Genomic DNA, 23,205 nt, shown 5'->3' with positions numbered 1-23,205 from the left:
TGGACTCGCCTTGGTCCCAACTACCTCTTTTAACCAACTACAACGGAAGGTGGAGTCATATAAACTTAATAGAAGTATTCAATTGGAGGAATATTTTGATTTACATCCTAAGGTTACATCAGAGTCATTTTAAGCCAAAGTCTACATTTGACCCTAATAGCAATATCAAAAGTTTCTGTAGGTGTTTAAGTCAATCATTCCTGAACCATACAGAAGTGACTACTTATTTAAAGGATACCAATTCACTACTGAAGGCTTTATCATCTATCCCTGATTTACAAGCACACTGCTTATTATACACGGTGGAGGTATGTAGCTTATATACTTGCATACCACACAACCTAGGCTTATATGCTGCTGAAATGCTACTTACAAACAACCCTCACTACAAGGGTCCTGAGATCAAGTTTTTTAGGTCATTACCAGAATTGGTATTAACAAAAAATTATTTCTATTATGATGGTGTATTTTACCTTCAAATTGCTGGCTGTGCGAGGGTGTCCAATGTGGCCCCATCGTAAGCTAATGCATTCCTGTTTTCTCTAGAACATGACATATTTTTGACAGATTCAGCCATTTTTAACAGCATACTGGCATTCTCCCATTACATTAGTGACCTATTAAATTTGTGGTCAGGGAGTGAACATTATTTCAGATCAGTGCTTGATACCCATAATAGTACTGACAGCCTAGTTAGTTTTAGTCTATCAACCTGGTAGGTAAACTTAACTATTTAGATGTATCAAACAGACTGAATTAATGTTCAACAAATTCCTTGAAAGGGGATTTGATCCAGTTCATTTGACTTAATTGAGGAATAAAGCACTTGCTTTGCCACCTGTAAAATTATTTACCACTGTTAAATGTAGATCACCAGAGAATAGATTGATTTGGGTTAATTCATATAATCATTTTAGCCCATTCATAGTTAAGACCGCTTAAAAACACATGGCCTTTCAGAAAAACAAATTCAGCACTGAAATCTTTGAATAAGACAAAGTTAATGCTAATTAGTAGAATTTGTAATCCTTTGGATCACATGCTGGGGTCCGCCCATTGCTGGGCAAGGTCGCCCAGCATGCTGACCGGCGCTTCCCCCAGTTCAACAAGCAGAAATTGCAAACGATCGCAATTTTTGCTTGTTAGCAGAGACTAAGGATGGCTCTTGCTCACAGGAGTCCTGCCGCCATGTTCTTTATAGCAGCGACTGTGCGTGACATCACACAGCCGCCATGATAACGCCCCCGTTTGGCTGCCTCTGCCCCCCATTCGCGCCACACTGCGGAAATGGAGCGCCCCCCCTTCCCCGTGCAGAAAGTGTGGATGCATGCGCAGGACTGGGGCTGCGCATGCGCCCGCCGGGCGATCGTATAAAATCCGGTTGGGTCACGATTTGCCATCCAACCTGAATTAGCCCCTAAGAGAGGTAATAGAGGGAGATTACTGTTACAACTGGAATCTAAATGGATTGATAGACTTGACACATTGTCCCTGAGAGGTTTGAATGAGACTTTGGGCCTCCATAGCTTTGTTTAATGCTATGATTGCTTTACATATAAAATATTAACAACAGCTACAGTTTATGTTCAAACTCGTGTGTATAGTTTAGTGAATAGTATCTTTAATTTTAAGCCTCATCCATTAGCTAATAATATACCATAAGTTTTTCATATCATGCTAAACGGACTTTAATATGTTTGTTCTTTTTTACTATTTGTTGATGTGCAGATATCCGTTATGTAGTCTAGCGGTACTGTTTTTAAAACTGCATGTATCTGTGATACTATGGGCTATATGCAATTGCGGTCGAATTCCGGGTGGAATTCGACCGTTTTTAAATTCGACACAATTCGACAGTCGAATTTCCGGCCGGGGGGTGCCAGGATTCGACATATTCAATACAAAACGGATTCGACAGTCCTGCTGTCGAATAACGGAGGAATTGACGGAAAAGTGCGTCCTGGATTCGACTTTTCCGACGGTGCCGAAATGGTTAAAAAACACGGGGGAAAAATGCGTGGGGTCCCCCCTCCTAAGCATAACCAGCATCGGGCTCTTTGAGCCAGTCCTGGTTGCAAAAATACGTGGAAAAAAAATGTCAGGGGATCCCCCGTATTTTAACAACCAGCACCGGGCTCTGCGCCTGATCCTAGTGCAAAAAATACGGGGGACAAAGAGAGTAGGGGTCCACCGTATTTTTTGTACCAGCACCGGGCTCCACTAGCTGGACAGATAATGCCACAGCCGGGGGGACACTTTTATACCGCTCCCTGCGGCCATGGCATTAAATACCCAACTAGTCACCCCTGGCCGGGGTACCCTGGAGGAGTGGGGACCCCTTCAATCAAGGGGTCCCCCCCCCAGCCACCCAAGGGCCAGGGGTGAAGCCCGAGGCTGTCCCCCCCATCCAAGGGCTGCGGATGGGGGGCTGATAGCCTTGTTGAAAATGAAAGAATATTGTTTTTTGCAGAAGAACTACAAGTTCCAGCAAGCCTCCCCCGCAAGCTGGTACTTGGAGAACCACAAGTACCAGCATGCGGGGGGGGGGGGGGGGAAACGGGCCCGCTGGTACCTGTAGTTCTTCTGCAAAAAAAATACCCAAATAAAAACAGGACACGCACACCTTGACAAGTACAACTTTATTACATACATGCCGACACATACATACTTACCTATGTTGACACGATGCTCAGTCCACTTCTCCAAGTAGAATCCATGGGGTGCCTGAAAAGAAAAGATAATTATACTCACCTAAATCTAGTGTCCAGTGATATTTGTAATCCACGTACTTGGCAAAAAAAAAAAAACGCATACCCGATCCACACGGACTGAAAGGGGTCCCATGTTTACACATGGGACCCCTTTCCCCGAATGCAGAGACCCCCGTGACTGCTGTCACAGAGGGTCCCTTCAGCCAATCAGGGAGCGCCACGTCGTGGCACTCTCCCGATTGGCTATGCGCGTCTGAGCTGTCAGACGCGCATCGCACAGCCCCCTCCATTATCTTCAATGGTGGGAACTTTGCGGTCAGCGGTGAGGTCACCCGCGGTCAGCGGCTGACCGCGGGTAACCCCACCGCTGACTGCAAAGTTCCCACTATTGAAACTAATGGAGGTGCTGTGCGATGCGCTGTCTGCCAGCTCAGACGCGCACAGGGAATCAGGAGAGTGCCAGGACGTGGCGCTCCCTGATTGCCTGAAGGGACCCTCTGTGACAGGAGCCACAGGGGGTCTCAGCATTCGGGGAAAGGGGTCCCATGTGTAAACATGGGACCCCTTCCAGTCCGTGTGGATCGGGTATGCGTTTTTTTTTTTTGCCAAGTACGTGGATTACAAATAAAAGACCAGGACACTGGATTTAGGCGAGTATATTTTATTTTCAGGTACCCCGGACGTCGACAGAAAAAGACGTGGCCAGAGTCGGCGTGTCCACATAGGTAAGTATGTGTGTGTCGGCATGTATGTAATAAAGTTTTACTTTCACGGTGTCTGTGTCCTGTTTTTATTTGGGTATTTTTTTTGCAGTAGAACTACAGGTACCAGCGGGCCCATTTTACCCCCGTATGCTGGTACTTGTGGTTTTCCAAGTACCAGCTTGCGGGGGAGGCTTGCTGGGACTTGCAGTTCTCCTGCAAAAAACAATATTCTTTCATTTTACACTCTGGCTATCAGCCCCCCATCCGCAGCCCTTGGATGGGGGGGGACAGCCTCGGGCTTCACCCCTGGCCCTTGGGTGGCTGGAGGGGGGGGACCCCTTGATTGAAGGGGTCCCCACTCCTCCAGAGTACCACGGCCAGGGGTGACTAGTTGGGGTTTTAATGCCACGGCCGCAGGGACCGATATAAAAGTGTCCCCCGGCCGTGGCATTATCACCCCAGCTAGTGGAGCCCGGTGCTGGTTCCAAAAATACGGGGGACCCCTACGTCTTTTGTCCCCCGTATTTTTGGCACCAGAACTGGACGCAGAGCCCGGTGCTGGTTCTAAAAATACGGGGGATCCCCTGTCATTTCCCCCCCCCCCCCCGTATTTTTACAACCAGGACCGGCTCAAAGTGCCCGAGGCTGGTTATGCTTAGGAGGGGGGACCCCACGCATTTTTTTTTTCAGGTTTTTAACCCATTCCATAAAAAAAAAATATTTAAAAAATATATATAAATAATACTTGTGCCTCCTAAATAGACAAGCCAAATACCTAATCCCTTCTAATATAAATAGATATGCTATTAGCAATAAAAAAAAAACACAAAAAAAAAACATGTTTTTAAATTTTTTATTACATTCCGCCAGCAAAGTGAGGCGGATTGAAAATGACGAATTTACTGTCGAAAAGCACTGTTGTCGAATTTACATTCTTCAATTGAATATACTTTTGTCGAAAAGCCGCATTTGTACCATTGCAGAAATGTCGAATTTGTCAAATGTCGAAATTCAAAAAGTCGAATTTGAAAAATCCGTTTTTTTGACAAAAAGTACTGTATTGCACGGTCGATTTTTTATTGGGGCGAAAAAGTCCAGTTTTTCGACATTTTCGGGAATTCGACCGCAATTGCATATATCCCTATGTATTGAGATTTTTGTCACAATGTTTTTTTTCGTCTGACCAAGCAACTTTGTTTATATGTTGCTAGGACAAGGGGTAATTAGTTGCTGACGTCTCTTCCATGAGACGTTCTACTGCTTTGGAGGCAGGAAGCGACGCAGAGTAACTCAGTGGGCACTTGTCAATATATTGGTGAGTAGTCACTATCTTTGTTTTATCTTACTATCTTGAAAATAGCTCATCTGAAACGTTGATTGCACACATACAGTATGTGTGACCTTTGGAATAAAGAAATCTTACATCTTTGGTGACCTCCCTTTTCTGAGCTCTCCAGAATTGTGAAATAAGTAACAAAGAAAAAATATCTCTATATAGTTCCTGATCTGGTCTCAGTGATTCAGAATCTGATAATAAATTAATATGTGAAAAAATTATTGTGACAGAATTATATACCAGCATCAGTACAACATACATCGTAGGTTAGCAACCTGCAATTAGGTTTGTGCATTACAACACTAGCGAGATTAACAAAAGCAAACTTCTCATTGTTGCTATGTCGCTGCACATTTGCATTGGTTAGTACAAATTCCTACGGCTCCCCAAAGAACATGGTATGGTTTCCATAATGCTGGGTATACACTAGACGATATTCTGAATGACATGACCAATTCCAATACGTATTTCGGTACGATATATCGTTCATATCGTCCAACTGTCCTCCTTACATGCAAGTCAATCAGGGGATATAGTTGACAACACCATGCAGGATGCCCCCCCTCACCACCAGCCATTTATTTATGGCATAGTCAAGTGGGTATGCACTTGCCAATGCCGCCAGCCACACATGATAACGCTGGGTACACACTATCGTCTAGTGCAGGGACGGGCAATTATTTCAGCTGGGGGGGCCACCAAACACTTTCCAGTGAATATCGAAGGGCCGCACCCCCCCTTACTCATTATGGAAGAGATGTACTAATTCTTTCGCATATTTATAATGGGGACAGGTTAAAAAAAAAAAATATTATATATATATATATATATATATATATATATATAATACAGCACAAACGACCGGCACTCTCTCATCAAATGTTGCAGCTTGGCCGGGTGCCATACAAACACTGGAAGGTGTAATGCAGAGACGGCAGATAGTCGGCACTCCAGGCGTATAAATGAAAAGGCTGACACGTAGTATACTCGTCAACGTTTCAAAGGCTGTGACCTCTTTTATCAAGACGTATATATATATATATATATATATATATATATATATATAAATGTATAAAAACCACTATAAGCTAGTAATTTAAAAATACCAAAAACCAAAACATACCAAAAACCAAAACAGTGCTGAAAACAAAGAACCAGCATCCAGTATTAATAAGAATTTACTCACCGGTAATTCTATTTCTCGTAGTTCGTAGTGGATGCTGGGAACTCCGTAAGGACCATGGGGAATAGACGGGCTCCGCAGGAGACTGGGCACTCTAAAGAAAAGATTAGGTACTATCTGGTGTGCACTGGCTCCTCCCTCTATGCCCCTCCTCCAGACCTCAGTTAGGGAAACTGTGCCCGGAAGAGCTGACATTACAAGGAAAGGATATTTGGAATCCAGGGTAAGACTCATACTAGCCACACCAATCACACCGTACAACTTGTGATAACCTTACCCAGTTAACAGTATGAACAACAACTGAGACTCACTCAACGGATGGCTCATAACAATAACCCTTATTTAAGCAATAACTATATACACGTATTGCAGAAAGTCCGCACTTGGGACGGGCGCCCAGCATCCACTACGGATTACGAGAAATAGAATTACCGGTGAGTAAATTCTTATTTTCTCTGACGTCCTAGTGGATGCTGGGTACTCCGTAAGGACCATGGGGATTATACCAAATCTCCCAAACGGGCGGGAGAGTGCGGATGACTCTGCAGCACCGAATGAGCAAACACAAGGTCCTCCTCAGCCAGGGTATCAAACTTGTAGAACTTTGCAAAGGTGTTTGAACCCGACCAAGTAGCCGCTCGGCAAAGCTGTAAAGCAGAGACCCCTCGGGCAGCCGCCCAAGAAGAGCCCACCTTCCTTGTGGAATGGGCTTTTACTGATTTTGGATGCGGCAATCCAGCCGCAGAATGAGCCAGCTGAATCGTGCTACAGATCCAGCGAGCAATAGTTTGCTTTGAAGCAGGAGCACCCAGCTTGTTGGGTGCATGCAGGATAAACAGCGAGTCAGTCTTCCTGACTCCAGCCGTCCTGGAAACATATATTTTCAAAGCCCTGACTACGTCCAGCAACTTGGAGTCCTCCAAGTCCCGAGTAGCCGCAGGCACCACAATAGGTTGGTTCAAATGAAACGATGATACCACCTTTGGGAGAAATTGGGGACGAGTCCTCAATTCTGCCCTGTCCATATGGAAGATCAGATATGGGCTTTTACATGACAAAGCCGCCAATTCCGACACACGCCTAGCCGATGCTAAGGCCAACAGCATGACCACTTTCCACGTGAGATACTTTAGTTCCACGGTCTTAAGTGGCTCAAACCAGTGGGATTTCAGGAAATCCAACACAACGTTAAGATCCCAGGGTGCCACTGGTGGCACAAAAGGGGGCTGAATATGCAGCACTCCCTTAACAAACGTCTGAACCTCAGGCAGTGAAGCCAGTTCTTTTTGAAAGAAAATGGATAGGGCCGAAATCTGGACCTTTATGGACCCCAATTTTAGGCCCATAGTCACCCCTGACTGTAGGAAGTGCAGGAATCGACCCCGCTGGAATTCCTCTGTAGGGGCCGTCCTGGCCTCACACCAAGCAACATATTTTTGCCATATCTGGTGAAAATGCTTTGCTGTCACGTCCTTCCTAGCCTTTATCAGCGTAGGAATAACTTCATCCGGAATGTCTTTTTCCGCTAGGATCCAGCGTTCAACCGCCATGCCATCAAACGCAGCCGCGGTAAGTCTTGGAACAGACAGGGCCCTTGTTGCAGCAGGTCCTGTCTGAGAGGCAGAGGCCATGGGTCCTCTGAGCGCATTTCTTGCAGTTCCGGGTACCAAGTACTTCTTGGCCAATCCGGAACAATGAGTATTGTTCTTATTCCTCTCTTTCTTACTATTCTCAGTACCTTGGGTATGAGAGGAAGAGGAGGAAACACATATACCGACTGGTACACCCACGGTGTCACTAGGGCGTCCCTTGACCTGGCGCAATATCTTTTTAGCTTTTTGTTGAGACGGGACGCCATCATGTCCACCTGTGGCAGTTCCCATCGCTTTGCAATCTGTGTGAAGACTTCTTGATGAAGTCCCCACTCTCCCGGGTGGAGGTCGTGTCTGCTGAGGAAGTCTGCTTCCCAGTTGTCCACTCCCGGAATGAACACTGCTGACAGTGCTTGCACGTGATTCTCCGCCCACCGAAGAATCTTTGTGGCTTCCGCCATTGCCATCCTGCTTCTTGTGCCGCCCTGGCGGTTTACATGGGCGACCGCCGTGATGTTGTCTGACTGAATCAGCACTGGCCGGTTTCGAAGCAGGGGCTCTGCTTGACTCAGGGCGTTGTAAATGGCCCTTAGTTCCAGTATATTTATGTGTAGAGAAGTCTCCAGACTTGACCACAGCCCTTGGAAGTTTCTTCCCTGAGTGACTGCCCCCATCCTCGGAGGCTTGCATCCGTGGTCACCAGGACCCAGTCCTGTATGCCGAACCTGCGGCCCTCGAGAAGGTGAGCACTCTGCAGCCACCACAGAAGAGACACCCTGGCCCTTGGGGACAGGGTGATCAGCCGATGCATCTGAAGATGCGATCCGGACCACTTGTCCAACAGATCCCACTGAAAGGGAAGCCATTCCCTGCCGAAGGGAATGGCTTCGTATGAAGCCACCATCTTTCCCAGGACTCGCGTGCAGTGATACACCGACACCTGTTTTGGTTTCAGGAGGTCCCTGACCAGAGATGCTAATTCCTGGGCCTTCTCCACCGGGAGAAACACCTTCTTCTGTTCTGTGTCCAGAATCATGCCCAGGAAAAGCAGACGCGTCGTAGGAATCAGCTGCGACTTTGGAACATTCAGAATCCAGCCGTGCTGTTGCAACACTTCCTGAGAGAGTGCTACGCTGATCAACAACTGCTCTCTGGACCTCGCCTTTATGAGGAGATCGTCCAAGTACGGGATAACTATAACTCCCTTCCCTTCTCCCGAAGGAGTATCATCATTTCGGCCATTACCTTGGCAAATATCCTCGGTGCCGTAGACAGGCCAAACGGCAACGTCTGGAACTGGTAATGACAGTCCTGTACCACAAACCTGAGGTACTCCTGGTGAAGTGGGTAAATGGGGACATGCAAGTAAGCATCCTTGATGTCCAGCGACACCATAAAATCCCCTTCTTCCAGGCTTGCAATAACCGCTCTGAGCGATTCCATTTTGAACTTGAATTTCTTTATATAAAAGTGTTAAAGGACTTTAAATTCAGAATGGGTCTCACCGAACCGTCCGGTTTCGGTACCACAAACATTGTGGAATAGTAACCCCTTCCCTGTTGAAGGAGGGGGACCCCGATAATCACTTGCTGGAGGTACAGCTTGTGAATTGCCGCCAGTACTACCTCCCTTTCCATGGGGGAAGCCGGCAAGGCTGATTTGAGGTAACGGCGGGGGGGAGTCGCTTCGAATTCCAGCTTGTATCCCTGAGATACAATTTGTACAGCCCAGAGATCCACCTGTGAGCGAACCCACTGGTTGCTGAAGTTTCGGAGACGCGCCCCCACCGCACCTGGCTCCGCCTGTGGTGCCCCAACATCATGCGGTGGACTTAGTGGAAGCAGGGGAGGACTTTTGATCCTGGGAACTAGCTGCATGGTGCAGCTTCTTACCTCTACCCCTGCCTCTGGCAAGAAAGGATGCACCCCTGACCCTCTTGCCTTTCTGAGAACGAAAGGACTGCATTTGATAATACGGTGCTTTCTTAGGCTGTGAGGAAACCTGAGGCAAGAAAGTCGACTTTCCAGCTGTCGCTGTGGACACGAGGTCCGATAGACCGTCCCCAAACAATTCCTCACCCTTATAAGGCAAAACCTCCATGTGTTTTTTAGAATCAGCATCTCCTGTCCATTGCCGAGTCCATAAGACCCTCCTGGCAGAAATGGACATAGCATTAATTCTAGAGCCCAGCAGGCAAATGTCCCTCTGAGCATCCCGCATATATAAGACAACGTCTTTTATATGGCCCAGGGTTAGCAAAACAGTATCCCTGTCGAGGGAATCTATGTCGTCTGACAGAGTATCTGTCCATGCTGCTTCAGCACTACACATCCAGGCTGAAGCAATAGCAGGTCTCAGTAGAGTACCAGAGTGTGTATACACTGACTTCAGGATAGCTTCCTGCTTTCTATCCGCAGGCTCCTTTAGGGCGGCCGTATCCTGAGACGGCAGGGCCACCTTTTTAGATAAGCGTGTCAGCGCCTTGTCCACCCTAGGGGATGTCTCCCAACGTAACCTGTCCGTTGGCGGGAAAGGGTACGCCATCAGTAACCTCTTAGAAATCACTAGTTTCTTATCAGGGGAACTCCACGCTTCTTCACATAATTCATTTAATTCATCAGATGGGGGAAAAGTCACTGGCTGCTTTTTCTCCCCAAACATATAAACCCTCTTGGTATTTACAGGGTTAATCTCAGAAATGTGTAATACATCTTTCATTGCAATAATCATGTATCGGATGGCCTTGGTCATTTTAGACTGTAAATGTGCCTCATCATCGTCGACACTGGAGTCGGACTCCATGTCGACATCTGTGTCAACCATCTGAGATAGAGGGCGTTTATGAGCCCCTGACGGTTTCTGAGTCGCCTGGGCTGGCGCGGGTTGAGACCCCGGCTGTCCCAAGGCTGTAGCGTCATCAAACCTTTTATGTAAGGAGCTTACATTGTCGTTTAAGACCTTCCACATATCCATCCACACTTATCTGGCCTTGCTCCGCCTCCAAGTAACCCTCCTCATCAAACATGTCGACACAGCCGTACCGACACACCGCACACACACAGGGAATGCTCAGACTGAGGACAGGACCCCACAAAGTCCTTTGGGGAGACAGAGAGAGAGTATGCCAGCACACACCACAGCGCTATATAACACAGGGATTTTCACTTAGAATAAGTGATTACCTAATAGCTGCCTTATATGTTTTATTTGCGCCTAAATTTATGTGCCCCCCCTCTCTTTTTTACCCTTCTTGTACCTGGATACTGCAGGGGAGAGCCTGGGGAGCTGCTTCCAGCGGAGCTGTGAAGAGAAAATGGCGCTGGTGTGCTGAGGAAGAAGGCCCCGCCCCCTCAGTGGCGGGCTTCTGTCCCGCTTTCTGTGTAAAAAAATGGCGGGGGTTTTTACATATATACAGTGCCAGACTGTATATATGTATTTTTATTGCCAAAAGGTACTTCAATTGCTGCCCAGGGCGCCCCCCCCCCCCCCCAGCGCCCTGCACCCTACAGTGACCGGAGTGTGTAAGTGTGCTGGGAGCAATGGCGCACAGCTGCGGTGCTGTGCGCTACCTTAAATGAAGACAAGAGTCTTCTGCCGCCGATTTCGTCGTCTTCAAGCTTCTGTTCTTCTGGCTCTGCGAGGGGACGGCGGCGCGGCTCCGGGAACGGACGATCGAGGACAGGTGCCTGTGTTCGAACCCTCTGGAGCTAATGGTGTCCAGTAGCCTTAGAAGCACAAGCTAGCTGCAAGCAGGTAGGTTTGCTTCTCTCCCCTTAGTCCCACGTAGCAGTGAGTCTGTTGCCAGCAGAAGCTCACTGAAATTAAAAAATCTAATAAATACTTTCTTTACTAGTAAGCTCAGGAGAGCCCACTAGGAGCACCCAGCTCTGGCCGGGCACAGATTCTAACTGGAGGAGGGGCATAGAGGGAGGAGCCAGTGCACACCAGATAGTACCTAATCTTTTCTTTAGAGTGCCCAGTCTCCTGCGGAGCCCGTCTATTCCCCATGGTCCTTACGGAGTTCCTAGCATCCACTAGGACGTCAGAGAAATACTGTTATCAATAATAGCATCAGCTCCTCTCTCTCCCTGGATAATTCCCATGCTCCCTGGACTAAGTTACCAGCCACCCCTTTCCTCCCCCCTTGGACTAAATTACCAGACTAGGGTGCCGTTTAAAAATGTATACAGCATGACCGTGCATTAAAAGTAGATCTAGTTCTACCTTACAGGAGATTCAGGCGCTGTGTATTAAAACTTTCCCTCCTTCTTGCTGTGTGCTGTGATACCCGCATCCACAATCTGGCCCACCCCCAACACCATCCACCGCCTGTTGTAATGACGTGATGCATCACGTGACGCGACCGCGAGACCCGTGACCAGGATTTCCTCAGGGGAGTCGGCAGCTTCATGGTTACTGCAGTGCAATGACAGCTCAGCCTGTCGGGTTGCTTGCCATTGCACGCTGCTGGAAGGCAGTGGGCCGGGCAGGATCAGTTCGCGGCCCGTATTTTGCCCACCCCTAGTCTAGGGTGTACCCAGCTTAAGTGTTTGGTGTTTCTGAGAAGAAGAAAGCAAACACAGATAAAAAAAGGTAGATAGGCATTATTTTGGTAAACAGCTGCAGATGTGAGAGGCTCATTTTGTAGACATTAATAATTTTCTAGACGATATATTTGCAGATCAGATAGATCTCTCATTTCTGTGACACAAATGTCTAAATATACATGCATTTAAATGCTCATGAGCATGTCTCCTTAGAGCATGTAGAGGCAACACATGATCCTACCACAGCTGGTATGATCATGCCAAACTAGATAGCCAAAAGCACACACTAATGACATCCCATGTAAAGAAAACACATGAATTTAGCAGTAAGAAAATAAACAAGTCAAAAAATAAAATAAAAAAATTGAACAAAAAAAAGGATATAAAGGAGTGAAAACAAATATTACAACATATACCTATTAATAAAGGTGTCTGTAACCTTCTGTACCTTTGCAAAAAGTAAATCAGCGAGATGTCTACGAATTAGCATCCTTCCTCATGGTTCATCTGCTGCTCTCTCTTCTAGCAATGAAGGAGCATGTGTTCTCTTATGTACTACTTTATTAGGCTCAGGGGGAAAAGCTCTTCCCAGAACAGTGATGCAATAAGGAACTAACCGGCAATAACAACAAGGATGCAGGGAAAGAGTTCATTGGGGTCAGGAAAGGGACTGCCTTTCTGAATGGTGTGCTAATAAAACGCATTGCACAGTGCCTTTGCCTGGGAAGAAGCTGTTCCTGACCAAGACATCAGATTGACAGTGCTAAAGTGTTAAAATATATTTCCTGGAAGGGCTTGAAGGTAAATACAGTTGTAGCTGACTTTCATGACATACGGGAGAAAGGTCTTCCCCAAAGCATCAACAGCTACATAATGGATTATATATGAGTTTTTTTGTTTTGCAAAATCTGTGTCAAGGCACATTAATAGCCTTTAAGCATTACATTAATTCTATATGGTTAAAACCTGACAATTTACATTCAAAATTAGCACAGTGGTCCTGGTCTACATGCAGCAAAAAAGTAAACTTCTTAAACAATCGACTGGAATTTAAGTTTCCTAATATAGCTCATGCACTAGCCATAACAAAAAGCTAGGGTGCAAACTTAAAGTCAACAAAGCATTGGAAACGCCATTGTCGTCATTTTTATAGTTCAACTATTATTTAAACCAGCAGAGATTGTAATTGCACCACCTTGCCTAGCATCCTCCTTTCAGCTTCTGCAGCGGCTAGAAAAGAAAACAAAAAAGAACAAAACACAAAATCACCAAGCACACGGAAATGGGTCAGCAAAAGAAACTTGCACCCTACATGATAATAAAATGCAGAGGACTCCTTAACATACATTAGAAAATACATGATAAGCATCCAGCCTTTTGCTGACCTATTGTTTTTGTGATGGGCCAATAAATTGATTGAGCAACATCCATTCTGTGTATCACTGTTCTGAGAGGCAGGTATGGGATCAGTAGTGGGAGAGTATGCTGACCCTTGTAGTGTCATATTGGAGGAGCCTTCAGGTGAGATGGCTCTCAATTTAGAAAGAAGTGAATATATGTCCCAAAGTGGGGCTATTATTATGTAGTGCAAAACCACATGAGCAGAGACGCCTTGGAGTGGCCGGTGTCTTATCATGTATCTGCAAATTTACGTACAGTAACTGAATCCTCTGTATCTTAACATCCAGCCCTCCGAACAGCTTAGCCTCTGACTCCCATAATCTTTAATAATTAATAAGGCCAGCCCTTTCTATTTCTGACTCCTTCTACTTCTTAGTCTATACTATTCTAAAACAAATATAATAAACTTTAACAAAACATAAAGAATGTACATTATTCCCTTTATTAAAATACATCACATCTCATCCTGCAGGGGATTCAAATTCAAAACCACATGTGCCACAGTCAGACATTTAACAGGAGAGCTATTTGTAATTGTGTAGTATGTGCTAGCATTATGGTAATGATAATAGGATTTTGGTACTTACCAGGTAAATCCTTTTCTTTGAATCCATAGGGGGCACTGGAGTACTCTTGGATATGGACGGCTTCCGTAGGAAACAGGGCACTGAATATTTAAATTTAGAACACTCCACCCCTCCATATCCCAGAGTACCTCAGTGTTTTTTAGTGAGCCGAACAGGAGCTATAGAGAGGTTGACAATGGAGTATTACATATAACATAACAGACAACAATGAAGTTGACACATAACGTTACTGACAACTAAACAGTTGACACCATAACCAGCACTTGATAATTTGAACCAGTCGGTGAGAGTGTGTTACCATAAGATCCCCTGAACTTACCACAAACCAGGTAAAACTGCTCTGGGTGGGCGTCCAGTGCCCCCTATGGATTCAAAGAAAAGGATTTACCTGGTAAGTACCAAAATCCTATTTTCTTTTTCATCCACTAGGGGTCACTGGAGTACTCTTGGGACGTACCAAAGCTTCCCCCGTGGGCGGGAGAGCTGTTTGGCACCTGTAACAAAAGGCGGCCAAAGCTAGATGCTGATGCCGCAAACGTATCAAACTTGTAAAAGCGCACAAACGTGTGCACTGAAGACCATGTAGCCGCACGGCAAAGCTGCGTCGTAGAGGCTCCACGACCAGCTGCCCATGAAGTTCCCACAGAACGTGTGGAATGAGCTGTTACGGATGTAGGCGGCTGTAACCTAGCATTAAGGTAAGCCTGACGGGTATAGTCAGTTTTATCCATCTGGATAAGGTCTGCTTAGACGCTGGCCAGGCCATCTTGGCAGCATCATAGAGAACAAACAACGTATCAGTCTTACGAACTGTAGACGTCCGGGATACATAAACGCGTAAAGCGCGTACCACATCCAGAGTTCAAGAATGTGCTGTTAACACAGGAACTACTATTGGTTGATTGATGTGAAAAGATGACACTACCTTTGGTAAGAAAGCGGGATTCGTCCGAAGTTCCGCTCTGTCATCATGAAACACCAAATACGGTGGCTTGCATGACAAGGCACCCAAATCTGAAACACGCCTTGCTGAAGCTAAGGCTAGAAGAAAAATTGTTTTCCAAGTGAGAAACTTTATATCCACTTGCTGTAAGGGTTCAAAATATGAAGACTAAGAAATCTAAAACCAGATTCAAGTCCCATGGCGCTGTAGGTGGAATACTCTGAGGACACCCTGCAGAAAAGTGTGTACCGACGGCAATAGAGCCAATCGTCTTTGAAAGTAAATTGACAACGCAGATACCTGCACCTTTAGTGTAGATAAACGCAGTCCTCCATCTAACCCCATCTGTAGAAATAACAAAAGACGGGATAACTTGAAAGCTGATGTCGGAAACTTCAGAGCTTCACACCAAGCTATATAGGCACGCCAAATTCTGTAATAATGCGCTGCCGTAACTGGCTTCCTAGCACGTAACATGGTTGGTATAACAGATTCCGGAATGCCATCTTTTCTCAAGAGTGCGGTCTCAACAGCAACCCCATCAAACGCAGCCGCGCTAAATCGGAGTAAAAGGAACGGACCCTGTTGTAACAAGTCCGGACGTAGAGGGAGCGGCCAAGGATCGTCTGCGAGTAGTCCGTGGAGATCCAGGAACCAAGCTCTTCGAGGCCAATGAGGCGCCACTAGTATGACTGTGATGGACTCTCTTTTGATCCGTTTTAGCACTAGAGGGAGCAGCGGAAACGGTGGAAACCGATACACTAGGCTGTATGGCCACGCGATTGTGAGAGCATCCACCGCCACTGCCTTTGGATCTCTCGTTCTGGACACATACTGGAGTGTTTGGTGATTGTGGCGAGACGCCATCAGGTCCACCTGAGGGTAACCCCACCTCTGAACCAACATGTGAAACACCTCTGGATTTAATGCCCATTCTCCTGGATGAAAATCCCGACGGCTGAGATAATCCGCCTCCCAGTTGTCCACTCCCGGAATGAACACTGCCGACAATATCACCTGGTGATATTCTGCCCAATTGAGGATTCGAGCTACTTCCCGCATTGCCATGCGGCTTCTTGTTCCTCCTTGTTTGTTGATGTATGCGACTGCCGTTGCGTTGTCTGACTGCACTTGGACAGTCAGAGCGAAGCATGTGTACTGCTTGTCGTAGTGCAATGTAAATTGCCCGGATTTCCAGGACATTTATAGACAGCAATCTTTTGTGATCCGCCCAGAGACCCTGGAGTTGACAATTTTGAAATACAGCTCCCCAACCTCTGAGACTCGCGTCCGTCGTTAGAATTATCCAATTCCAGCTGCCGAATAGTTTCCCTGCGGTTAAATTGTGTTACTTGAGCCACCAGAGTAGAGACACCCTTGCCCTTGGCGACAACCTCACCCTGTGGTGAATCTGCAGAAGCGAGCCCGACCACTGTGCGAGCACATCCAGTTGAAAAGGACGTGAGTGAAATCTTCCGAACTGAAGTGCTTCGAAAGCAGCCACCATTGTTCCTAAGAGGCGAATGCACAAATGTACCGAGACTGTGCGTGGCTTGAGCACTAATTGTACTAGATGACGAATAATCTGTACTTTCTATTGTGGTAGGTAAATTCTTTGATTTACCGTATCGAGAATCATACCTAGGAATTGAAGGCGTTGAGACGGAATGAGATGTGATTTTTTGAAGTTGACAATCCAACCGTGGTGAACTAGTACATTGTACGTTAGCAGCGCATGTTGGAGAAGCATTTGTTGAGACGGGGCTTTGATGAGCAGATGAGCAGATCGTCTAAATACGGAACTATTGTCACTCCCAGGGATCTGAGATGAGCTATCATCACAGACATCACTTTGGTGAATACCCGAGGTGCTGACGATAGGCCAAACGGTAGAGCCTGAAACTGGTAATGGTTTTGGCGTATTGCAAACCGCAAGAACCTCTGATGAGGCTGCCAAATCGGAATGTGTAAGTACGCATCCTTGAGATCTAGCGCAATCATGAATTCCTTTGGCTCTAAACTTGCAATCACTGAGCGCAGAGATTCCATCTTGAATCTGTAGTAAGTTACGTACCGATTGAGACCCTTTAAGTTCAATATTGGCCATCCGGCTTCGGTACCACAAACAGACTGGAATAATAACCCTGACCCTGTTGGTGTACAGGGACCGGAATCAAAACTGCTGAATCCAGTAGGAACTGAATGGCAATTTGCAGAACCGCCTTCTTGTCGTCCGACAGAGGCAGTCCTGTCTTGAAAAACCGCAGTGGCGGAAGACAGTCGAACTCTATTTTGTAACCTCTTAACACTAAATTACGGATCCACCCATCCGCAGATGTCTGGAACCACGTCAAATGGAACGTCTGAAGGTGTGCTCCCACAATCGGAGAACCGAGATGGGCTGGTAGCCCGTCATGCCACTGGCTTGTCGGTAACCTTAGCGTCCTGACGACTTGTGTTGGTTTGTTGGAAACCACGTCCAAGTCTACCAGGCGTGGCTGTTCCTCTGCCACGTCCACGAAAGGACTGAGGTCTAAAGGATTTGAACGAAGGTCCAGAGTACCTCCTTCTTGGTACCAGTGGAGGCAATGGTAAGAAAACCGACTTTCCTCCCGTAGCCTCAGAAATCCATGTGTCCAATTCAGGACCAAACAACTTCTTGCCATCGTAAGGCAACGCCTCTATACCTCGTTTGACCTCTGCCTCCGCTTGCCAAGAACGGAGCCAGAGTGCTCGTCGTGCCGTAACTAGCGACGATGAAATACGAGAAGTGAGCTGACAGACGTCAGTAGAAGCTGCACAGAGATACTCCGCAGCCTCACACATTTGATCAGCAAGAAGTATAAGGTGTTCGTCATGTAGGGCAGACTTGAGTTCTGTTATCCATACTATGAGCGCCTTAGTGACCCAGATACCAACCAAGCCAGGTCTCAGCAGCACTCCTGCTGCTAAATACATGGACTTTAGCATAGTTTCTATTTTGCGATCTGAAGGGTCTTTAAGCGTAGTAGCCGCTGGCACTGGTATGGTTAATTTCTTTGTAAGCTTCGACACTGACAAATCAACTATTGGTGGATTCTCCCATGTACATGTCACAGAGTCTGGAAACGGGTAACTAGACTTAAATCTGCGAGGTATAGAAAATAAGAATTTACTTACCGATAATTCTATTTCTCGTAGTCCGTAGTGGATGCTGGGAACTCCGTAAGGACCATGGGGATTAGCGGCTCCGCAGGAGACTGGGCACAAAAGTAAAGCTTTAGGACTACCTGGTGTGCACTGGCTCCTCCCCCTATGACCCTCCTCCAAGCCTCAGTTAGGATACTGTGCCCGGACGAGCGTACACCATAAGGAAGGATTTTGAATCCCGGGTAAGACTCATACCAGCCACACCAATCACACCGTACAACCTGTGATCTGAACCCAGTTAACAGCATGATAACAGAGGAGCCTCTGAAAAGATGGCTCACAACAATAATAACCCGATTTTTGTAACAATAACTATGTACAAGTATTGCAGACAATCCGCACTTGGGATGGGCGCCCAGCATCCACTACGGACTACGAGAAATAGAATTATCGGTAAGTAAATTCTTATTTTCTCTGACGTCCTAGTGGATGCTGGGAACTCCGTAAGGACCATGGGGATTATACCAAAGCTCCCAAACGGGCGGGAGAGTGCGGATGACTCTGCAGCACCGAATGAGAGAACTCCAGGTCCTCCTCAGCCAGGGCATCAAATTTGTAGAATTTAGCAAACGTGTTTGCCCCTGACCAAGTAGCTGCTCGGCAAAGTTGTAACGCCGAGACCCCTCGGGCAGCCGCCCAAGATGAGCCCACCTTCCTTGTGGAATGGGCTTTTACAGATTTTGGCTGTGGCAGGCCTGCCACAGAATGTGTAAGCTGAATTGTACTACAAATCCAACAAGCAATAATCTGCTTAGAAGCAGGAGCACCCAGCTTGTTGGGTGCATACAGGCTAAACAGCGAGTCAGATTTTCTGACTCCAGCCGTCCTGGAAACATATTTTCAAGGCCCTGACTACGTCCAACAACTTGGAGTCCTCCAAGTCACTAGTAGCCGCAGGTACCACAATAGGCTGGTTCAGATGAAACACTGAAACCACCTTAGGGAGAAAATGAGGACGAGTCCTCAATTCCGCCCTGTCTGAATGGAAGATCAGATAAGGGCTTTTACAGGATAAAGCCCGCCAATCCTGACACGCGCCTGGCCGAGGCCAGGGCCAACAACATGACCACTTTCCCTGTGAGATATTTTAACTCCACAGATTCAAGTGGTTCAAACCAATGTGACTTTAGGAACCCCAAAACTACATTGAGATCCCAAGGTGCCACTGGAGGCACAAAAGGAGGCTGTATATGCAGTACCCCTTTTACAAACGTCTGAACTTCAGGAACTGAAGCTAGTTCTTTCTGGAAGAAAATTGACAGGGCCGAAATTTGAACCTTAATGGACCCCAATTTTAGGCCCATAGACACTCCTGTTTACAGGAAATGCAGGAATTGACCTAGTTGAAAATTCCTCCATCGGGGCCTTACTGGCCTCGCAACATATTTTCGCCAAATGCGGTGATAATGCTTTGCGGTTACATCCTTCCTGGCTTGATCAGGGTAGGGATGACTTCATCCGGAATGCCTTTTTCCTTCAGGATCCGGCGTTCCACCGCCCTGCCGTCAAACGCAGCCGCGGTAAGTCTTGGAATAGACAGGATCCTTGCTGGAGCAGGTCCCTTCTTAGAGGTAGAGGCCACGGGTCCTCCGTGAGTATCTCTTGAAGTTCCGGGTACCAAGTCCTTCTTGGCCAATCCGGAGTCACGAGTACAGTTCTTACTCCCCTCCGTCTTATAATTCTCAGTACTTTTGGTATGAGAGGAAGAGGAGGGAACACATACACTGACTGGTACACCCACGATGTTACCAGAGCGTCCACAGCTATTGCCTGAGGGTCCCTTGACCTGGCGCAATACCTGTCCAATTTTTTGTTTAGGCGGGACGCCATCATGTCCACCTTTGGTTTTTCCCAATGGTTTACAATCATGTGGAAGACTTCTGGGTGAAGTCCCCACTCTCCCGGGTGGAGGTCGTGCCTGCTGAGGAAGTTTGCTTCCCAGTTGTCCACTCCCGGAATGAACACTGCTGACAGTGCTATCACATGATTTTCCGCCCAGCGAAAAATCCTTGCAGCTTCTGCCATTGCCCTCCTGCTTCTTGTGCCGCCCTGTCTGTTTACGTGGGCGACTGCCGTGATGTTGTCCGACTGGATCAGCACCGGCTGACCTTGAAGCAGAGGTCTTGCTTGGCTTAGGGCATTGTAAATGGCCCTTAGCTCCAAAATATTTATGTGAAGTGATGTCTCCAGGCTTGACCACAAGCCCTGGAAATTTCTTCCCTGTGTGACTGCTCTCCAGCCTCGCAGGCTGGCATCCGTGGTCACCAGGACCCAGTCCTGAATGCTGAATCTGCGGCTCTCTAGAAGATGAGCACTCTGCAACCACCACAGGAGAGACACCCTTGTCTTTGGTGACAGGGTTATCCGCTGATGCATCTGAAGAAGCGATACGGACCATTTGTCCAGCAGGTCCCACTGGAAAGTTCTTGCGTGGAATCTGCCGAATGGAATTGCTTCGTAGGAAGCCACCATTTTTCCCAGGACCCTTGTGCACTGATGCACTAACACTTGGCCTGGTTTTGGGAGGTTTCTGACTAGTTCGGATAACTCCCTGGCTTTCTCCTCCGGGAGAAAACACCTTTTTCTGGACTGTGTCCAGGATCATCCCTAGGAATAGAAGGCGTGTCGTCCGGATCAGCTGCGATTTTGGAATATTGAGAATCCAACCGTGCTACCACAGCACTATCTGAGATAGTGCTACCCCGACTTCCAACTGTTCCCTGGATCTTGCCCTTATCAGGAGATCGTCCAAGTAAGGGATAACTAAAAACTCCCTTCTTTCGAAGGAGTGTCATCATTTCGGCCATTACCTTGGTAAAGACCCGTGGTGCCGTGGACAATCCAAACGGCAGCGTTTGAAACTGATAGTGACAGTTCTGTACCACAAACCTGAGGTACCCTTGGAGAAGGGTAAATTGGGACATGTAGGTCCAGATTTGCAATCACTGCTCTGAGTGACTCCATCTTGAATTTGAACCTTTGTATGTAAGTGTTCAAGGATTTCAGATTTAAAATTGGTCGCACCGAGCCGTCCGGCTTCGGTACCACAAATAGTGTGGAATAGTACCCCTTTCCCTGTTGCAGGAGGGGTACCTTGATTATCACCTGCTGGGAATACAGCCTGTGAATGGCTTGCAACACTGTCTCCCTGTCTGAGGGAGACGTCGGTAAAGCAGACTTCATGAAACGGCGAGGGGAAGACGTCTCGAATTTCTTGAGACGGGCCCCCACCGTGCCTGAGACCGCTTGTAAAGCCCCAGCGTCATGCTGAGGACTTTGCGGAGGCGGGAGAGGGCTTTTTTGGGAATTGGCTGTTTGTTGCAGCCTTTTTCCTCTCCCTCTGCCACGGGGCAGAAATGAGGCGCCTTTTGCCCGCTTTATGGGGCCGAAAGGACTGCGCCTGATAATACGGCGTCTTCTTAGGTTGAGAAGCTACCTGGGGTAAAAATGTGGATTTTCCAGCCGTTGCCGTGGCCACCAGGTCTGTTAGACCTACCCCAAATAACTCCTCCCTTTTATAAGGCGATACTTCCATATGCCTTTTGGAATCAGCATCACCTGACCACTGTCTTGTCCATAACCTTCTTCTGGCAGAAATGGACAGCGCACTTACTCTTGATGCCAGTCGGCAAATATCCCTCTGTGCATCACGCATATATAGAAATGCATCTTTTAAATGCTCTATAGTTAGTAATATACTGTCCCTATCTAGGGTATCAATATTGTCAGTCAGGGAATCCGACCAAGCCACCCCAGCACTGCACATCCAGGCTGAGGCGATTGCTGGTCGCAGTATCACACCCGTGTGAGTGTATATACATTTTAGGATATTTTACTGCTTTCTGTCAGTAGGTTCCTTAAGGGCGGCCGTATCCAGGGACGGTAGTGCCACCTGTTTAGACAAGCGTGTGAGCGCTTTATTCACCCTAAGGGGTGTTTCCCAACGTGCCCTATCCTCTGGCGGGAAGGGGTATGATGCCAATAACTTTTTAGGAATTATCAGTTTTTTATCAGGGGAAACCCACGCATCATCACACACTTATTTAATTCCTCAGATGCAGGAAAAACTACAGGCAGTTTTTTCTCACCCAACATAATACCCTTTTTAGTGGTACTGGTATCAAACTTGTAGACCCTTGCAAAAGTGTTTGAACCCGACCAAGTAACAGCTCGGCAAATTTGTAAAGCCGAGACCCCTCGGGCAACCGCCCAAGAAGAGCCCACTTTCCTCGTGGAATGGGCTTTTACAGATTTAGGGTGCGGCAGTCCAGCCGCAGAATGTGCAAGTTGAATCGTGCTACAGATCCAGCGAGCAATAGTCTGTTTAGAAGCAGGAGCACCCAGCTTGTTGGGTGCATACAGGATAAATAGCGAGTCAGTTTTCCTGACTCCAGCCGTCCTGGAAACATATATTTTTCAGGGCCCTGACTACGTCCAGTAACTTAGAATCCTCCAAGTCCCAAGTAGCCGCAGGCACCACAATAGGTTGGTTCACATGAAAAACGGATACCACCTTAGGAAGGAATTGGGAACGAGTCCTCAATTCCGCCCTATCCATATAAAAAAATTAGATAAGGGCTTTTGCATGATAAAGCCGCCAAGTCTGATACACGCCTGGCCGACGCCAAGGCCAACAGCATGACCACTTTCCACGTGAGGTATTTTAGCTCCACGGATTTAAGTGGCTCAACCCAATGCGACTTCAGGAAATCCAACACCACGTTGAGATCCCACTGTGCCACTGGAGGCACAAACGGGGGCTGACTATGCAGCACTCCCTTAACAAAAGTCTGAACTTCAGGCAGTGAAGTCAGTTCTATTTTTGGAAGAAAATCGATAGAGCCGAAATCTGGACCTTAATGGAACCCAATTTTAGGCCCCTAGTCACCCCTGACTGTAGGAAGAGCAGAACTCGACCTAGCTGAAATTCCTCCGTTGGGCCTTTCTGGCCTCACAGCACGCAACATATTTCCGCCATATGCGGTGATAATGGTTTGCGTTCACTTCTTTCC

The 23,205-nt window shown here is 47.1% G+C and overlaps 1 protein-coding gene across 4 annotated transcripts in view; it reads right to left on the bottom strand.

The window, feature by feature from the left end:
- Positions 1-23,205, bottom strand: part of DYRK3 (dual specificity tyrosine phosphorylation regulated kinase 3) — a 72,089-nt gene that overhangs the window by 16,406 nt on the left and 32,478 nt on the right. Inside the window, exon 1 of one of the 4 annotated variants that reach the window (XM_063955173.1) lies at positions 12,522-12,605. The exons of the other annotated variants lie outside the window; for them this stretch is intronic. Coding sequence (XP_063811243.1) covers positions 12,522-12,563 — 42 coding nt within the window. The 5' untranslated portion in view covers positions 12,564-12,605. Of the gene's footprint in view, positions 1-12,521; positions 12,606-23,205 lie in introns of those variants that run through there. 4 annotated transcript variants of the gene reach the window in all.

This window comes from Pseudophryne corroboree, chromosome 2 (genome assembly GCF_028390025.1).
Source record: "Pseudophryne corroboree isolate aPseCor3 chromosome 2, aPseCor3.hap2, whole genome shotgun sequence".
In the NCBI taxonomy this organism is placed as follows: domain Eukaryota; kingdom Metazoa; phylum Chordata; class Amphibia; order Anura; family Myobatrachidae; genus Pseudophryne; species Pseudophryne corroboree.
Note: the sequence above shows the minus strand (reverse complement) of the source record. Positions and strands in the feature narration are given on the sequence as shown.